This window comes from Podarcis melisellensis (genome assembly GCF_964234715.1).
Source record: "Podarcis melisellensis genome assembly, chromosome: 7".
Classification (NCBI taxonomy): domain Eukaryota; kingdom Metazoa; phylum Chordata; class Lepidosauria; order Squamata; family Lacertidae; genus Podarcis; species Podarcis melisellensis.
Window position 1 is genome coordinate 23997703 of NC_138539.1, and position 19249 is coordinate 24016951.

General features: G+C 42.6%; 1 protein-coding gene across 1 annotated transcript in view; it reads right to left on the reverse strand.

Annotated features, from left to right (window-relative positions):
* MATN2 (matrilin 2) overlaps positions 1-19249 on the reverse strand; it is a 51065-nt gene that overhangs the window by 16026 nt on the left and 15790 nt on the right. Inside the window, exons 5-9 of the mRNA XM_081919702.1 lie at positions 17791-17913; positions 8921-9043; positions 6804-6926; positions 5756-5878; positions 2455-2577 (exon numbers count right to left, since the gene is read on the reverse strand). Coding sequence (XP_081775828.1) covers positions 2455-2577; positions 5756-5878; positions 6804-6926; positions 8921-9043; positions 17791-17913 — 615 coding nt within the window. The remainder of the gene's footprint in view (positions 1-2454; positions 2578-5755; positions 5879-6803; positions 6927-8920; positions 9044-17790; positions 17914-19249) is intronic.

The window sequence follows — 19249 nt, forward strand, 5'->3', positions numbered from 1 at the left end:
GAAGTGGAGGGAAATGAAGTCAGGGCAAACAGGATGGTAACCGAGGAAGTTTCTAAAGAGTTGATAAATTTAGTCTCTTGTGCACAGAATGAAAGTAAACACCCCTTGCCCAATCTTTTTTGGGGGGAGGGGTGCCGGGGGGCGGGGGGAAAGGACATATGCACTTTCACTTAGTGCCACACCACTAAGAGCAGACCAATGGACCCTATGACTCTAGCTTGTGTACTCCAATGTGTATCTGGAGTTCCTGTGCATTTAAAGCAGGAGGGACTGACAATGTGGAGTCCTCCAGAGGATATTGGACCACAGCTCCCTTCAGCCAGCATGGCCATTGTTCAGTAAGTTGCAGTCCAACAATATCTGGTGGGCACTACATTGGCTCCCTGTGATTGAAAGTGCCACTTGGTAATTAGACCAATCAATCGTTTTATTTGTATGGCACTTTTCCAAAGTTAAAGCCACGCTGAAGGTGGCTTACAACCTGTTAAAAAAAAAAGACACATAACTAAAGACGTAACAGAAATTTGTTGGCATCCATTTCTCTTGGGAGACAATGGTGGGTCACAAAAAGGCTACTTTGCCCCTGATGTTTAATAATTCTTTGCTTGCACAAGGGGCTATAGCCACTTATTTCTCAAGTGCTTTGTATTAGAACTAGAATGAGTGTGCTGGGCTCTTTCCTCTGCTGTTGATTTAAGCAACTGTTAAACTTCAGGTCAATTGAGTAATATAACCCATGAGATTTCCTAGCAGCACAAAATAAGTATTGCCTGTTTCTAAATAATAAGCAAGGCAAATTGGGAAGTAAGAATCTCCAGAAGGAAAAGCCATAAAATGAGAACTTTACACACAGGAGTTGAGTAGCAAATATAAAATTTTAGAGCTTTTGATGGAAATCCCAAGTGCTGCCCGGAGGAAAATAAAACTCCATAAAGGATAAACATTTCTCTTGTTATCCAGGAAAGAACTCTTTCCATTGGTAGGTTGATAAAACTATTTCAGCAAGCCTGTTGCTTTTTGGCTACTCTGGATTCAAACAGACACCTAGGGCTGGGTTAGAATAGCTAGTACTAAAGTGTTATTCCCCTTAATTTTCAGTTTTTCCTTTCAAGCCACAGCATCCAAGTTTCTGTTTTAACCCTGCTCAACCACAGGGTGTTGTCATATGATTACATACATACCAGGTAGTTATCTTAAAATTACATATTTCTGCTAACCCTCATCAAGTACCATAATCATGAATGGCTACTTAACACTGTTGTCGTGCCAATTGTCACATTCCTTGATTTTACTTTTATGTAGGAAAGAGACTGGATGATATTAAACTGTTCTACTCAGAGAGAGTAGACCCATCAAAGCTAATGAACATAACTAAGGATTTAGCCACACTTCCTGTTGTCTTGCTGCTTTCCCACCTGGGGAAAACTGCTCTTTGGTGCTCAATCAGAGCAAATAGCAATCAGGTTTTCCATGTCTTGCTGTTTGTTCTGATTTAGAGTTAAAGAGCAGGTTTTCCCTGGGAAAGGAGTGGGCCAAGGGGAAAACCACTGAGCCCCATGCTTTCTAGGCACAGCTCAAGCGGAAGTGTGGGCAAGCCTTTAGTTAGGCCCATTAATTTCAATGGGTCTAAGTAAAACATAGTTGAATACCACCCAAAGATTCTCAAAATTAACTGAGCGGGGAAAGGGAAGTTATTATCACTCATTACTAGTGATATGGGGAATTGTTAAGGAATGGTCCAATGGTCCCTCCCCCCTTTTAAAATTTAGGCTGTGTACACACCAAAGTGTTAATGCACATGTAAGTTGCACATATTTGTTTTTTTTCCTTGTGCAAGTTCATCTACACATGAGGACTTTCAATTGAATTCTGTCTCATTTTCCCCTATCCACACAGGTAGGGTTTGCTTGATGGGGTGTATTCACACTGTGTGCTGTTTCCCCTTCCCCTCAATTAGTACTAACCCACCCACCCTGAGTTCCACAAACCTGGGATCCATTGTGGGCATACAGGCAGGTGTTGTTTACCTTTGCATGCATGTTTTTTTTTTTTAAAGATACAAGTCTTCCAATACATCGGACTCGGATAAAACAGTGGATCAAAACAAAAACAAATAGGTGTATTATGCCTGGCCTCACTAGCAGCCCACTGAGGAATGCCTAACTAACAGAAGTAAAGGGTGGTGTGATATGGCACACATGAAAATAACAGGGAATGTCACGATCAATTTTAAAGGGCCAGCTTGGAATATGGGACTATGAAGCTTTGTTTCTGTTTATTGGCTCAAGATTCCAATCTGCCTGCTTTAATTATGGATTCCCAAAAAACCTGAGTGCATGCTATAATCTCGAGCTTTCCTCAAAATTGCCTTTCAGAACAGAATTAAAAAATTCAGCACTTTAACCCACCTTGTTTTTCTCTAATTATATGCAATAACCAAATCAAGAGACTTACGTGAACAGGTCTTTAGATCCTCATTAATGATGAAACCTTCGGAACACTGGCAAATGTAAGAGTCCTTGGTGTTCAGGCACAGATGCTCACAGCCATGGTTGGACTCTGCACAGTGGTCTTTTCCTGGATTGTTATGTATCAGCAATGGCAAAGAATGCATTGGAATGTTAAAGCATTTTTAAAGCCCAGAAGTGAAAAATATGCAAGGAACAACCATCAGCAAAGCCCACCATTGTAAACTGTGACTTTGTTAAAACTTTGCACAGAATGGACACAGAATGTACTTTCTGCATTTCATTGTCATGTGATCCCATTGTTTTACACCCGCACCCATATATATACAGTCGTACCTTGGAAGTCGAATGGAATCCGTTCCAGAAGTCTATTTGACTTCCAAAATGTTTGGGAACCAAAGCGCGGGCTTCTGATTGGCTGCAGGAAGCTCCTGCAACCAACTGGAACCTGCATCGGACGTTCGACTTCCAAAAAAAGTTTGAAAACTGGAACACTCACTTCACGTTTTCGATCGTTCGGGAGCCTAAACCTTTTCGGCAACTAAGCCATTCAAGATCCAAGGTACAACTGTATACCTGAAAACTGAGGGAACATCTGATCAAGTGTACTCTGTTATATTAACAAAGCAATCCAAACCTCCCTTACACTGGGTGGAGGGTGGACTGGACTACTGTTTACATTTTTTGAGTAGAAGTCATACTTGGTAAAGTCACCACAACATGACATTCACAGTGAAATCTTCAGGATTAACTGTGTAGCAGAATTATAATTTAATCATATGAAATGAGGAAACCTAACATCACCATTTTGCAAATTAGCATGACTGCTCAGCTGTTGCAGGGGAACTTCCTAACAGAGGAGAGAGAATGCCAGATATACATGCAACAGAGGATTTGTTAAGGTCTAAAGCCTGGACTGTTTGTTTCTCACGCGAAGGAACAACTGGGAGGTGCAGCTGATACGTGCTTTTATGAATGTACATTTCTCTCTATGCTGGCTCTGGCAGTACAGAGCAAAACGCGTTTTTTTTCCTGGGGGGAAAATAGATCCAAGAGAGAGAGGGAGAGAGAGAAGGGAAGAAATCCCCTTTTCAAACAAACTCCTCTGTTAACTTTCTGCTAGCAGACATTCTTTGCTATTTTTATAGCTCACTCTTAGAACCATTTCAAATAGGCAAACAGTATGCACAATTCCTCCAGACTGCACAGGAATGAGATGGAAAAGTGCATTATATGAGCTCACGCTACATGCAAGGGAACACCCTCTTTGATTTCTATGACTATAGTAAAGGCTATTCACTTGCATGACCTGACTTTTCAGGGCTAAACTCGAAAGAACACCAGGGGATCTGTGATCAGATTTCCTGCGTTTTTTATTGGTAAATAATGCCACAAGAAGGAGACTGTGGTTTGACGTGTAGTGTTGAGGAGAGGTGATTTAAAAAACCCAAAACCTGTTTCTGTGTACCATTTTCTCAATATGTATTGCCTCCCTGAAGCTTCAGTTGGTTCAGGGTGGAAACTCGTGGTACCATGGAGGAACCTATAGGCTTTCTCTTGCAGAGCAAATAGCAGTCTGGGGGCAGATTTTGCATCAGGAAAATGTTACAGGGAGAAAGGATTAAAAATCTCATCCTTAGTGCCATAGTCCTGATCCTAATCCTACCCCTCCTGTAGCTGCATTTACCATTTCTTTTAAAAAAGGAGACTTTGGGACAGATGATAGATATCCTGATTTCAGAGGCGCCGAGTTTTGCGTGACATGAGGGGGGGAGGGGCTCGTCGCATGCATGTGACATCACACATGCGACACAGACGTACGACATCACACTGCTGGATCAGGCCAAGGCCCATCTAGTTCAACATCCTGTTCTCACACTGGCCAATCAGATGCCCAGTGGAAGCTCAAAAGCAGAACCTGATTACAACAGAGCACTCCCCACTTGTGATTCTTAGCAACTTGGCAGTCCAAATCATATTGCCACTTACAGCAGAGACAGAATACAGCCTTCATGGCGAACAGCAAGGACTCTCCTCTCTGCAAGAGAGGGGAGTGGTTGTGGGCGGGAGCCCGAGCTCCGCCCCTAGCAGGTGGCGTTAGCCCCCTGCCTCCATTACCTGGCTGGCGCCCACGCCCCTCGGCAGGCATCCAACCATGTTCCTGAGGGGGGGCGTGTTTAGCAGCCTTTCGCTGCGGCGCCAGCCTCTCCCCGGCCTCATTCTTCGTCGTCTCGTCGCGAGTCACCCACCCTCCACTCCCTTTGAGTTAGGGCTTAGGTCATTGGCCTTGCTATGGATCTTAGGTTGGTCGCCCTGGTTGTCCAGGGGGCCTGGTAGGAGTTTTTCCATTTGGCATTAGGCTTTTTGTTTTTTTCGCCTACGTCGTAGCAATCGTCACAACTTTTGTGGTATTGGTGGGTAGGTTAGGCATTGGAATAATGTGTTATGCTGTGTCGAAGAGCTAGGTGTGGCCATCGCCTATGCCTTCAATTTTTGGGTATTCCGTTAAAGGAATCTGGCGGTCGTGTATTCTGTCCAATGCCTGCTTGGCGGGAGGCCATGGCACGACCCTCAGTGACATCAGGGGAGAGCCTATAGTTGGATTAGCATCAACAGGCTCCACCTTCTGGTGAATAAACCCACTTGTTTGAGAAATCCAGTGCCTAAGCCAATACCTTTTCACTGCTGTAATCAATAAAGTTGTGGCCTTTCCTTGCCCATTAACCTTATATCACGTGTCCTTGTGTATTCTTTCCACATTGCGGGGGTCGGGTCCTCGAACCACAACTGATAATCTTATTCTCCGTGAATGTGTCTAAATACCTTTTAAAGCTATCCAAGCTGGTAGCCGTCATTACTTCTAGAGGGAGTGAATTCCATAGTTTAAGTGCCATGTGGACAACTACTTAATATGTGGAGTTGCAAAAAAAATAATCAGTAAGTCATTTTTTTGCGTAAGAGATGCCTAAAGCAAAGAAACAGGCCCAGAACCAGTAACAAAACACACACACTGCATGCTCTCTTATTATCTGCACTTTCTAAGATAAGGACCTAAAATACATTCAGCAGTAAGGCATTCCTCTTTCTAGAACTTTGCAGCAAGTTTGTTTGTTAAAGAAATATACAGTATTTAAATCACACGCTGGCATTATCTCAGCTTATGCTGAATCTTGCTAGCTTTACAAAAGCCCATATTTATAATGCCTGAGGAGATCTGTAGCATAGGTTTGCTTCAGAACTCTGTCCAGTATACAGATTAACTCCACCAGAATGTCTGACATACTCACTTCTGCATGTTTTGCGGTCACGGTTCAGAGTGTATCCGGCTCGACATCTGCAAGTATACCCGTCTTCTGTGTTAACACATTCATGTTCACAGCCATGTTTTCCCAAAGCACAGACATTTATTCCTGTGGGAAGGGAAGGAAAACATGTAATGTAACAATGCTGGAACATAATTGTTGAAAAATAATACTTAAGAACCATCATGTAAAACCATTAAAAACACCTCATCTTCCAGTTTGGTGCTAGACACCAAAAGCAAAATTAAGAGTTCACTAGGACTGTTTGCATATGCAAGAGACAGTATCAGGAGGACAAGACCTTTCAAAATATTTGGCTATTGCAAGCTGCGAACACTCTGCGATTCCCTAAGTGTGCCAATGTCTGTTAGCATCGGTCGCTGTGATGTTCGGGCTGAAGAAAGCTTTTGAAGCTCCCGAACAATCGACCAGGAGGGAGAGAACATGCCAGTCGGGCATGTGTCTCTACCAAGGTCCTACTTGAGTGTAGGACAAGCCCCTGACAGAGCCTACCATTCAACCCTAGATGCAATTCTGCCTCTTAGGGTGGTTTCATCAGTTTCTTTGTGTAAGTGTTGTTCTCCAAAATGCATGGCTCTGGTTGTTTCTGGGAATATAGTCAAATAAACTTTGCACTATTGTCATATATAAACATAAAGTTAAAAAGGTAACATGCAAAATCCTCCATGCAAACCAGCCACCAAACGTCAGTGCAACCTCTAAGTTTCATACTGGTTTTTAAAGAGGCTTAGAGATTGTCTTTTGGTAGAAGGCCATGGGACTGGAGTTCCACCAAGGAGGCTTCTTAATGCACATGTGCTTCTTTAAGTTGGCACAAAGATATTTCTATGTGCGTGGAGGATTGGTTGGTTGATTTTAGGAATTATAATGAAGACATAAGGAGGAGGTGGTTTTTATAGGCATGTTCAAAAGTTACACCTCAAAATGGCAAAAAGGAACTAAAAGAAAGCTGTGACGGTGATGTTGAGAAGTAAAAACAGATGAACTTACTATACACTTTAGGACAACATACTTTTGCACGTTCTCTTATCTGGATTGAGAATAAAGCCTTGCTGGCATCGGCAGTGATAGGATTCATCTGTATTGACACACTCCTGCTGGCACCCATGATTTTGCATTGCACAGTAGTCTGGTCCTGAAGTTTGGGGGGAAGGGGGGAATTGTTATTATTTAAGTAACAGGAGTAGTACACAAAGTGAGCAGACTGTAATCAAAAATAAAGGCTTCAGCCAGAGATGTGACTATAAGAAGAGCATTAGTTTTTCACAGAAAATTGAATAAAATCTTTATAAATCTGGGAACAGAAGCAAACCGCAGGCCAGTCTGACACTCCCAAAGCTACATCTACACCATGTTGAGGTCAGTGCTGCTTTGCTTTGTCCTGCCCTCTCAATAACTGGCAGCAACCTGAGGGGTTAGGAGGTCCAGAAAATGATACAGCCCCAGCCATGCAACCCTGCCAGCCACTAATGGGAACAGAATACATCTAATTGGTCTTGTTGGACCCATAACCCCAACATTCCACAGACCTTCTAGTCTACATCAGTATCACTGCCAGGAGGGGCTTTGTTTTTTTGCACGTTAATATTTTTATTAAAGTTTTCCATGATACAGACAACCCCTCCCTGAAGCCCAGCTAGCTCCAATGCCCACCTATGACTCCCATAATCTCCTTGCCCCTGCTACCTCTTAAACTCCAGCCCCCCAGAGGCCGGCCTGCACCCCACCAGCTGGTCCCCAGATGCTTTTGGACTACAACTCCCATCATTCCTAGCCAGCATGATCAGTGGTCAGGGATGATGGGAGTTGTAGTCCAACATCTGGGGACCCACAGGTTGAGAAGCACTGAGCTACACCCTTTCCCACGACCTTCAGGGCCTGCTCCTGCCCAGGGTCTTCTCTAGCCGCTGTCTTCTCTTCAGGCCTGACCTAGCTCACTTTCTCCTTGTTTTTATTTGCATGGCCAGCTGGATGGGTGGCTATGGGTCTGCCAGCCTGGAGAGTCGCAACCTCCCATGGCAAGCATGGCAAGGATGGCAGTGGCCCTGTTGCCTCCTTCCCCCTTCCTCCCCTTCCGCTTTCTGATGCTGCTGCTACTCCACCGGCCGGCCAGCTGGTCAGCCTGGCTTCCTTCCTTGGACCCAGCACAAGACTCTTCTCCCCTCCTTCCACCCTGCTTTCTTTGACTGCCAGGAGCGGTGGCAAAGGAGGAGGCTCAGTTGGCAACACTCTCTTCCCCCTACATGAAGCCATTTCTGGTTAACATACCTCAAAAAAGATGGAAATTCGGGGCTCGGCATGAGAAAGCGAGAAGCCATAATGGCTTACAGGTTTTCGTGACAGTCCTGGCATTTTCGGGGACAGTTGGAGACTATGTGGACTAGGCCAATTGTTCCAACTAGCCCATTACTCTGACTACACTGTTTATCAGAAAGACAGCTCAGGGAAGCTCACAAACCGCCCTTTTTGTGGCAAAAAGCAGCTGGTGGGGGGACCCATTTTCAGCAGGCTTGGGGGCCACAATCTGGACGGGAGCACATGCTGGAACAAGAGCACTGTATTGCTTTCCCCTCAAAATAAAATGGCCAGGTTAAGCCAATTTGATAGTCACATGTCATTTGGCCCTAAGGTATACTCTGAATGTTTGCAAAAACAAAACAAATGGAAATAGAAGTAAACCTTATAGCACAATTCCATAATGCCTACTCAGAAGTAAATTTCATGGGGCTTACTCCTAAATGGTTCAGGGCAGGAACTTTAGGGACCTAGTGGTGTTTTACATATTATATTTTTAAGGCACATATGTAAAATATTTCAAATGTACTATATGCTAAAACATGCAACAAACACATGCTTTCTGCCACCTGTATCATATAGGCACATGTACTAAAGCGTGTTGTTAATTGTACATTATGGCAGTACTTCATCTAGGCCAATTCACCTACTAGGAATGGCCCTTCTAGAATATCTGCAACCTGAGATCCTTTTCATTGGAGATGCCATGGACTGTAGCCAGGACCTCCTGCATGCAAAACAGATGGTGGAACTGTGGCACTTCCCCTTACAACAGACTGTATGCACCTGTGTGCTACTATCTGAAAGAACTGAGCATAGATATGGAAAACTTACGCCTGCAGGTTTTTTTATCCGGATTGAGAATGAACCCTTTGCGGCATTGACAGTAGTAGGAGTCTTCAGTATTAATGCATTCATGTTGACAGCCTTGGTTATTCAAAGCACAGTAATTTACAACTGAAAAACAAACAAGAACAACAAGCTCACTCAGGGACAGAACTTGACAAATGAATGTTTGCAATGTTGGCGGTGGGCAGGTAGTCCATCTAGGAGATGGAAAACTCTGATCCTAAACCTCCATAGCCTTGCGGGATATCTTCTGGAGAAGAAAACCCTACACAAATCTGGAGTGGAGTCCCTAAGATCAGTGTTCCCCAACCTTGGGCCTCCAGCTGTTTTTGGACTACAACTCCCATCATCCCTCGCTAGTAAGACCAGTAGACAAGGATGATGGGAATTGTAGTCCAAAAACAGCTGGAGGCCCAAGGTTGGGGAACACTGCCTAAGATGACTGGATGGTGCCTTGTACACTTCCTGCTGGCAACTAAGCTAAGCTGCTAACAAAGGTATAACTCTGCTTTGTTTTGGACCACATCAGCAAGACCAAAGGGGTGTGTGTGTGTTGTCATCTGGGCAGCCCAGGACCTCCATACACACTGCCCAGGCTTGCGCCCTGAGGAGGTCACTTTGATGTTGCTAACGCAGCAGCTTGACTTCATCACTGGAGGCTCACTCCATTGTCTCTCAAGACAGACAGATGCCAACATTACAACAACTTATCAACTAAGGCCTTTAGTCAGGTGCTGCTGAAAGAAGTGGACAATGGGTGTGTGGTTTTCCATCTAGATTCAATTTGGACTGCAGTGACACGAAGAGCATAGCACATGTTTAAACTGACCTTCCCATCACATTATTGCTATAATCCTGTTGGAGCAGCTGACATGAACTTCATTCTAAAGCATGATCTTCCATACCTTGTGTTCATGGGAAAGGGAAGTGAGGTGTCCTGGGGAAAGGGGAGAATTCCATCATCCCCTGAAGATGTTGGAAGCCAACTGTGTGAACTACACAGTGGACAATTTTCCTGTGCAAGTCAGCTGTGGGTTGGTAAGGGGCCAGTAATAACTTAAACTACGGGTAAGGAACATATTGGAGGGACGTGGGCGGTGCTGTGGTCTAAACCACTGAGCCTAGGGGTTGCCGATCGGAAGGTTGGAGGTTTAAATCCCCATGACTGGGTGAGCTCCCGTTGTTCAGTCCCAGCTCCTGCCAACCTAGCAGTTCGAAAGCATATCAAAGTGTGAGTAGATAAAAAGGTACCGCTCTGGCTGGAAGGTAAATGGTGTTTCCGTGCACTGCTCTGGTTTCACCAGAAGCGGCTTGGTCATGCTGGCCACATGACCCGGAAAAACTGTCTGCAGACAAACGTCGGCCCCCTCAGCCTGTAAAGCGAGATGAGTGCCGCAATCCCAGAGTTGTCTGCGACTGGACTTAACTGTCAGGGGTCCTTTACCTTTTTAAGGAACATGTTTAGCCTAAGGTCCACATTCCAATCTGGGTAAACTTCAGGGGGCCACATGTCTGTGGAGGGCAGGGTCAGAGGTAAAGGGGTGTGTGTGGAAACAACAAATGTGAATTTCACCTTTCTACAGTAGGCTACTTTCTACACACACACACCCTCCCTACCCTCCATTCCTTCTCATTTTTTCATTTCACTTTTAATTTGTATACAAGGTGGTTTACAAGCTGAAGAAACAACAAAACAGACAGCAAAGATCACACACCTCATAACAATCTGATCCAATACCAGAGAAAGTCACAATAACTTAAACAACTTATATCAAATAAAGCAATATTCAACAATGCATTAGAATATAATAGTCAACAGTAAAATTAAATAGCAAATAATAATTATACAGTTCACACATCAATTACAATAAAAATTTTTTTTTACTAAACTATGATCAGTAAAAATAACAGCAAGTCACAATGCATTAAATACCACAAAACTATGTAAAAGGATCAAATTGAGAAACAAGGACACACGACTTATATATCTCCCTAAGCTCCTCTTCTCTCTTCCCAGCTGCTTTTGTAGTTCTCAAAGACATGGTCTGGGGAAGACTCCTAAGGTTGGGGCAAGGCAGGTGGAAAAAGCCACTGCCTGATGAACAGGAGCAGACAAGCCAGAGGCATTATCAGAGTCCAAGGACACATTGCAGCCAGGGAAACACATTCAGGTGGGATAGCAGAGCCAGTGAGGGGTATGGTTTAGGGAGAGGGTAGATGGCCTGCAGAGAGTTCTGAGGGCCAGATGGGGAGACCTGGAAGGTTGCATTTGGCCCCCTGATCTGAGATTCCCTATTTGGTTTAAGCACGCCATACATCTGGACTGCAGAGTCTGGAGGAATGGAAGCAACGTTCACAATCCTTGAAATTAAAGTTGCCTTCATAGACCCTCAGGTGAGACAAAGCACGTGGGTGTAGAAATGGTGCTGTACTCAGTCTGACACATACCAAACTCTGTGCTAGCTGTTTGAGCACTGTTCTCTTTCTTGACTATCACAGTGCAGCCAAAATAAACTTGACTCTGACTGCTCAAGGTTAAACACGAAAGTTTCCTTTGTCATCGCCTAGAAAAATTTACAGTTTGGAAGAAACTGAGGGTGTTACTTAAAATGTGGTGAGTACGGAACAATATTCAGGAACTAGATCCTTTGGGAAGCAGTGATTTGGTTAGAACTAATCTCTCTCTTCCAGTGCTATTTTTCCAGAAGAAGAAAAAGGTGCTGGAACTCACCATGAACACCTCACTCGTTCTTTAGAATGACAATGAAGCCCACCTGAGAGGTGCTAGAACGGAGTTCCAGTGAGTTCAAGCTGAAAAAAACCCCTGCTCTCTCCATAAAACACTGAAGGAAGAACTTCACATTAGCAGCTTATCAATGAAACATACAAATTGACCCAGGGATGCCATTTTTGGTAGAAGCTCCGTGTTGTACCCCACACGGAGCGTCTACCAAAAATGGCATCCTTAGGTCAATTTGTTTGTTTCATTGATATACTCCCTTTCCTCCAAGGAGCGAAAAGCATGAGAGACTGTGATTAGCCCAGGGTCCCGCACTGAGTTTCATAGCTGAGCAGGGATTTGAACCCAGGTCTTCCATGTTCCAGTCTATACTATACACTGTACCATACTGACTCTCCTTTTCCCCTGCAGAACCAGTTTATTGTGTTGTGATATCAATTCATTGTGAATTTTCCAATTCCCACCGGGGGCAGCTAATTATGTGGATAAATGGTAAAGAAATATGATGTTACACCTTTAAACCCTCTGAGAAAGGGTGTAGCCTCTACGCTTCACACCTTGTTTCAACCTTGATTCCCCTCACCTGTTCTCCCCATCAAGAGGACCTTATTTGAGCACCACTATAGCAAATGGTGGAGGACATAAGTGGGCATGGTTGAACACAGCAGCATCCTTCTCTCTCCCTTAAAAGAGCATTTAAAGGAATGAGCAATTTGTGGATCTGGCAACTGTCCAATGAAGCCACTTACTGTTCTGCAAACTACAGTGGTACCTCGGGTTACATACACTTCAGGTTACAGATGCTTCAGGTTACAGACTCCGCTAACCCAGGAATAGTACCTCTGGTTAAGAACTTTGCTTCAGGATGAGAACAGAAATCGCGCAGCTGGGGCGCGGCGGCAGCAGGAGGCCCCATTAGCTAAAGTGGTACCTCAGGTTAAGAACAGTTTCAGGTTAAGAACGGACCTCCGGAATGAATTAAGTTCTTAACCTGAGGTATCACTGTAATTTTGTCCCTCTGTGTTTCCAAGCTTATAATGTAAACCCTGGCCTCATAGTTCACCACGACTTGCTTACTTACATTATTATCCCATTCTTCCTCCAAGAAGCTGAAAGATGCATGCATGCTATTCTCCGTCCCCTATCCCCTCCTTACAACAACCTTATAAATTAGGCAACTTAGCCTCAGGGCCTCCCATTGAGCTTCACAGCTATCTGAACTTGGGCCTTCCAAGCCCTCTAGCCATTACACCATACTGGGCTTGTATTGCTCTTTGACAGCAAGAAGCATTGTTGTAGTCATTTTGGTAATTTATATTCACTAAATATAAACAGGACGTAATATTTATCTACAAAGCACTAGGCAAGATGCCAAAACTAAACTAATTTGTGAAAGTGGTTGTGAAATGGTGTAAGCTATACCCTGAAAATATTAAACATTATATATCTGTCATTGTGCAAACTCCCATTCCCAAAATTTCTGCTTATTAAAATATATTTGTGCCCTTATCAAATATCTTCTATTTGCCTAAATGTAAACCTGTTAATCAAACCCTCTTTCAGAACATTCTAAATTGTTTGGAATGCTCTGCAGATTTTGGATAGATGAAGCTGAACTGTATTTATCTCTGTGGAGCTTGTGTCAGTTTTTAAAGAATTATTCTAAACAAAGGATAAACATAATCAAATCACAAAGTGGTTTCTTAGATCATTCGGACTAATAAAAAGAACAAAGTTTCCATTTTTTGCCCTTGAAATAATGTCATGTTTCATATAAATTTTACCAAGTACGGCATTCCCAACAGTGCCAACTAAGCCATTATGAACTAGCTGCTAGATCCTGTTATATTTCTTTTTTACGTTCCAAAATCATATTACTTAAAAAAAATTTTTTTTAATGTCCATTTGTTTGGATTAATGCATTCTCCCCAAATCCCACAACTATAACTCTGCCATAATTTAGGCAACTTTGGGAAAACAGAACAAAAAGCAGCTGATAATATTCTTTCACATTATGGGAGTTTCTGCTTTGCTGACTTAAAGAAATTGGGCAGAGTCCAAACAATTTAGACTTTCCGTCATGTAGGATGTGTAACCACTTTCCTGGCAAACACCTTCCTTGTTCCAGGCCGAAGACAGTCATATGGAACATTTCTTGAAAATTAAAGCAATAATCAGCTTTCCCTTAAAAATCTCAAGCGCAATTTTTCAGCAGCCTCGTGAGACAAAATTATAGTAACAGCAATCTACAATAACCACAGTACATTTCAGGATATAATTTACTTATTTATACTAATGAAGTCCCAATCAATGGGAAAACATATATTACAAAGTTATTTCGAAACTACAAAAGCGACTAGCGCCTTTGGCGAATAGATGAGTAATAGGGTTGGATCCCTTACTCAGAGTAGACCCATTGAAATTCATGGATATTAGTTGTGTCCCTTAATTTCAGTGGGTCTGCTCTGAGCAGGACTAGCATTGGCTACAACCAGCATTCAGCTTCCTGAGAACAGTTTCTTTCTATCCACTTTCTCGACATCATGCATGATGTTATAAATCTCTATCATGTCCCCACTTGCTTGCCTTTTTTCTAAACTAAAAAGTCCCAATTATTACACACATCATCATCTTATTATTATTTGTACCCTGCCCATCTGAATAGGTTGCCCCAGCCACTCTGGGCAGCTTCCAGCATATACAAAAACATAATAAATATTTTACAGCTCTACAATATCCACTTTGAAATGAGGCAATATGAATTGTAAACATACTAAACTTCTAGGACAGCATAAAGACCAACTATTTATAACATTTATCTGAATAGCATTTATAGGAATATCTAGCAATGAAGAGCATTTAAGATGATATTTTATTAGACCAACTTCTATCAGTGTAAAGTAGGCAAAACTTTCCATTAGACCTTTTTTAATAAATAAATAAATGGCAGTTTGGTTCTTCTTATACTTTACATGTGAATTTGCTTTATAGATAATTCCCAGCAAGGTAGTTGACAGACGTATATCTTAAAGTCACTTCAGCTAGTCTGCTGTATTGCACGAGAGAGAATATATGCATAGATGGTTGTTGTTACTAGGGATATTGGCCATTGGCATGGAAAAAAACCTGACTACAATTCTCCCATCTGTTTTTTGTTGTTGTTCCTTTCCCCTGAAAACATGTTTATCTGCTTCTGATTACTACTTTTGTTAAATATTTCACATTGTTTGAAAGCCAGAAGGGTGTGGAGGGTACTGAACATATTGCCTTCTATGGTCTGGTCCCAATCATATATACATTGCAATGGATTCCAACAAAGAGTTGCAAGAAAGAAATTGTAGTATCCTGATGAGGGTCAGTCATCTCTAATATTAAGTGTGAAGGGCACACAATTTTATCTGGCGAGGGATAATGTACACACACAAAACACCACATATGCAACATCTTTTGTGTGTTTTCACATACACATATGTGCTGTGTTGCAGTATTACTTCAGTTCAGTCAAAACATCGGTTCTTGATGTTTAAACTGTTTAGTTTTTTTTCTGTCCTATAGATTCAATTATTAAGCGCCACACAGAATTCAGAATGGCTGGGCTCTGATTCGACTGTAATTTACTCTTTATTCCTGGGGTAAAGTTGAGATGTTCAGACAACATGACTATTCTAGGTTTTTGAAACTAATAGTATCTGGCACATATCATCTACTCTTGAGAAAAGTAGTAGTATTTCATTTGGCATATATAATCCACTCTTGGGGACGCGGGTGGCGCTGTGGGTAAAACCTCAGCGCCTAGGACTTGCCGATCGTATGGTCAGTGGTTTGAATCCCCGCGGCGGGGTGAGCTCCCATCGTTCGGTCCCAGCTCCTGCCCACCTAGCAGTTCGAAAGCACGTCAAAGTGCAAGTAGATAAATAGGTACCGCTTTATAGCGGGAAGGTAAATGGCGTTTCCGTGTGCTGCGCTGGTGCTGGCTCGCCAGAGCAGCTTTGTCACACTGGCCACGTGACCCAGAAGTGTCTCCGGACAGTGCTGGCCCTTGGCCTCTTAAGTGAGATGGGCGCACAACTCCAGAGTCGGTCACGACTGGCCCGTATGGGCAGGGGTACCTTTACCTTTAATCCACTCTTGAGAAAGAAGGCACTTTTGTCTTCTGCAAAACTTGGGGTTCCCCTGAACCTGCTGACACCTCTCCCTTGTTGTCAGGTGGTAAAGCTTTAGTTACTTAAGCAACAACACTCATGCCTGACCATTGGAAATGTAAGGGAACAGTATTCCAGTGAGACATTGCAAATTGTATCTTAAAAGTTCAAGGTGTAGAAAAAACTAAAATGGAGTGTACAACAGGACCACAACCTTAAGCACTGTTAGATGGATATAGGTCCACTGAAATCAATGATAATTAAATCTAAATAAATATGGCTAGGGTAAGGGCATTCATAAAAAAAAAATTATGTTTTTTTCAGCACACAATTGGAAGTAAGTCCCACTGTGCTCATTTAGATTTACTCATTTGGAAGGTACATAGGACTTCAGCCTAAGCTGCCTATAAGCTGCACATACTGTATTATGGAGTTCCTCCAAGCTAAATGCAGAGAAGCCACACCTCTGTAGAATTAGGTCAAGAGGAAGGGAAAATACATAACATGAATATGAGAATAGACATGTTTTGAGAGTGAGAAGAGGACTCATCATTCCATAAGCCACTAATAAGCTCCTGCTAAATTATCCAATGAGCCTTGAATATAATTAAGTCTAAGCAGAGAAGTTTATACTATGGTTGAAATTGCATGGAAATGCTTTTTTAAATTCCTTGTGTCCCTGAAGTGCCAGAAGCTGCCAGGGCTAGAACTGGGTTCCATTCTCTGTGTAGCTGCCATTCGGAACAAGTTCCTTCTAGTGAAATGTTCTCAGGCTCTGGATTAGTCCCTCCCTTCCCCCCAGTTGGCCATTGGGCCCTTCTGGATAGAAAAAGCTGCAAAAGTCTTCCTATCAGTCTCTTTAGTCTGGTTCAGCTTCTGGCTCATCTGAGAGCTACCTATAGCTCAGCCCTAGCTTAAAGAAAAAGAAAAGTATCATGGCACTTAAGCTACATATTTGGGCTATGAGAACTCTCTAGGGGAAAGGAGTTGCACAGTTACAGAACAGCTAGTGTGTCTATGTGCCCCTGGAGAAATTAACAAATACTATACAAAAGAAGATGGCTTTGACTTTTAGGGATCTCAGTAGGGCATAGGACAGGAGGTATTCAAGCAAATGAAAATACTTAAATAAACAAAAAGAGAACATAGTGCATGTAAATGGAAATGCATCCAATTTATATATAAGAAGTTTAAGTATTCAGCAATCAGAAAGTAAAGTATTCATTAGAACAAAGAACAACCCATTCCTCATGCAAAGTAGTAACATAAAACAGCTGTTATTTGAAAAGCAATAAGTTTTATGGGTTTCAGAGTGAAGTTTGCTAGAGAGAATGTACAGCTGTGGGAAGCTGTTTTGCTTACAAAGTATTGGGGTGTGACTGTGTTTATGGGCCTAAGAAAACTTGAACATATGATGGAATCAGTATGCTTTCACATATTTTTTTAGCAAGCTCTTAAAAACTGGAGCCTGAGAAAGACAGTTGTTTAGCATCAAGGAACACTCTTTAATGAAATGTGGAGGTGTTCCCTTCCAGCTCCAGAAAAGGGAAGTCCACAATGTGGGAAACAGCAGATCAATCATAACATTAGGAACAACTCACATAGCTACCACAAAGAGCTTGTGCCCTTAAACTTTTTAGTTTGTTGTTGTGTCTGATAATTTTCCTGCCATTGCTGGAGTTCTCCTGCTTAGAGTGGCACCACATGAATTCTTCCTTCCCTTCATCCTATTCCCACATTAGTTCTGCAAGATGTTATCTTACGGCTTTGCAGCCAGCAGAACCTTCCATTCCCCACAAGCAATGGAACATGTGAGCTGACAGCTTATGGGTCTCAGCCACCCGGTCATCCCTGATACTCCAAACTGAATATAGGAGACTAGAGATATCCAAGACAGTTATCGCAATAAAAGCAGCCTCTTTTTCCTTGCTTTCTTTTTTTAAGTATAAGAATAATAGGAAGCAGATACATACTGAAGCATTTCTTTCCATCTTCCTCAAGTTCATAACCATCATAACACTGGCAAACATAGGATCCGGGTGTATTCACGCATATCTGTTCGCAATCATGCTTTTCGACTTCGCATAGGTCCTGGGCTGCAAAATATAAAAATTACACCACAATCTTAGAAAGAACTGGGATTGCAGCCTGTGCCATCTTCAGTTCTACCTTTTCTTTTTGTCTCAGGTCCTGAAATCTTTCATATCATATAGTATCTGCATGCAGAGAGGACAGTAATATTGGAGATGTTTGTGAACATATAGATTTGCTTTGTTACCTGACCCAAAATTATCTGTTGGATGCAGAACTAATCTGCAGGAACAGCAAATGTTACAATCAGATCATCAACTGGCTTAAAACCAAGCTCTTTGGCTAAAATTGTATCAGAACCTTCCATTACCACATGGACAGAAATGGGAGAACTTCTGGAAGATTTGCTTGAAATGAGATTGAATAGCACTGAATTGCAAACCTATGCAGATTTCCTGATAATTAGTCCACAACATATGGAGGGCTCCACAATGGCTACCACCAGTTTATGCCATAATAAATGCTGTGTTGCAAGACTCTGCTGTTGCTTTTGTTGAAGAAGACGAACACAGCTACCTCTCTCTGTTGACCCCAGTTTCATTCTGCACAAACTAAGTGTGACCTGTGGGATGGGTTTTAATGGGTAAAAGAAGATATACTAATTGCAATTCATTTCTCTAGGCTCCCACATGTGTGGGTTGAACAGAGTTTCAAAATCCCAACCTCGGCAGCAAAATCAGAAGCATAGGACTTAGGCTGCAAAGCCTCCTTTGGAGCAAATCCAGCTAACAAAGTAAGTTGGCTTTCCCCTTCTTACCCTGCTTAACAAAGAATCAGGCAACAGCTTGTAAAGTAAGTAAAAATATATATAATTTACTTACTTATAATATTGCACTGGTTCACAGAAGTGGCAGCAGTAAAAACTATGCAGGCAAAACACTTATATTTACAACATAACCAGCTTCAGCCATCTGCCTAAAAGCTGCAGCAAGCGGAGGCCTATCAGCACCCAACACTAGTCAAAGGAACGGGGAGAGGAACAGGAAGTCCTATATACTCCTTCCTCTCTAGGAGAGGACGGAAATGACGTCACACACAGCCCTCTCTACCAATTGTATGGTCTGAGTATCTGCCTATCAGTAATACAGCTCTGTGGACTTAGCCCCGTCTCATGCTAACTAGCAAGAACATGCATTTGTGGTTCGAGGGCCCAACCCCCGTGAAGTGAAATGAAGACACAAGGGCACGTGATATAAGGTTAATGGGCTAGAAAAGGCCACAACTTTATTGATTACAGCAATGAAAAGGTATTGGCTTAGGCATTGGATCGAAACAAGTGGGTTTATTCACCAGGGGTTCATCACCTGTTGATGCTAATCCAACTATAGGCTCACGCCTGCT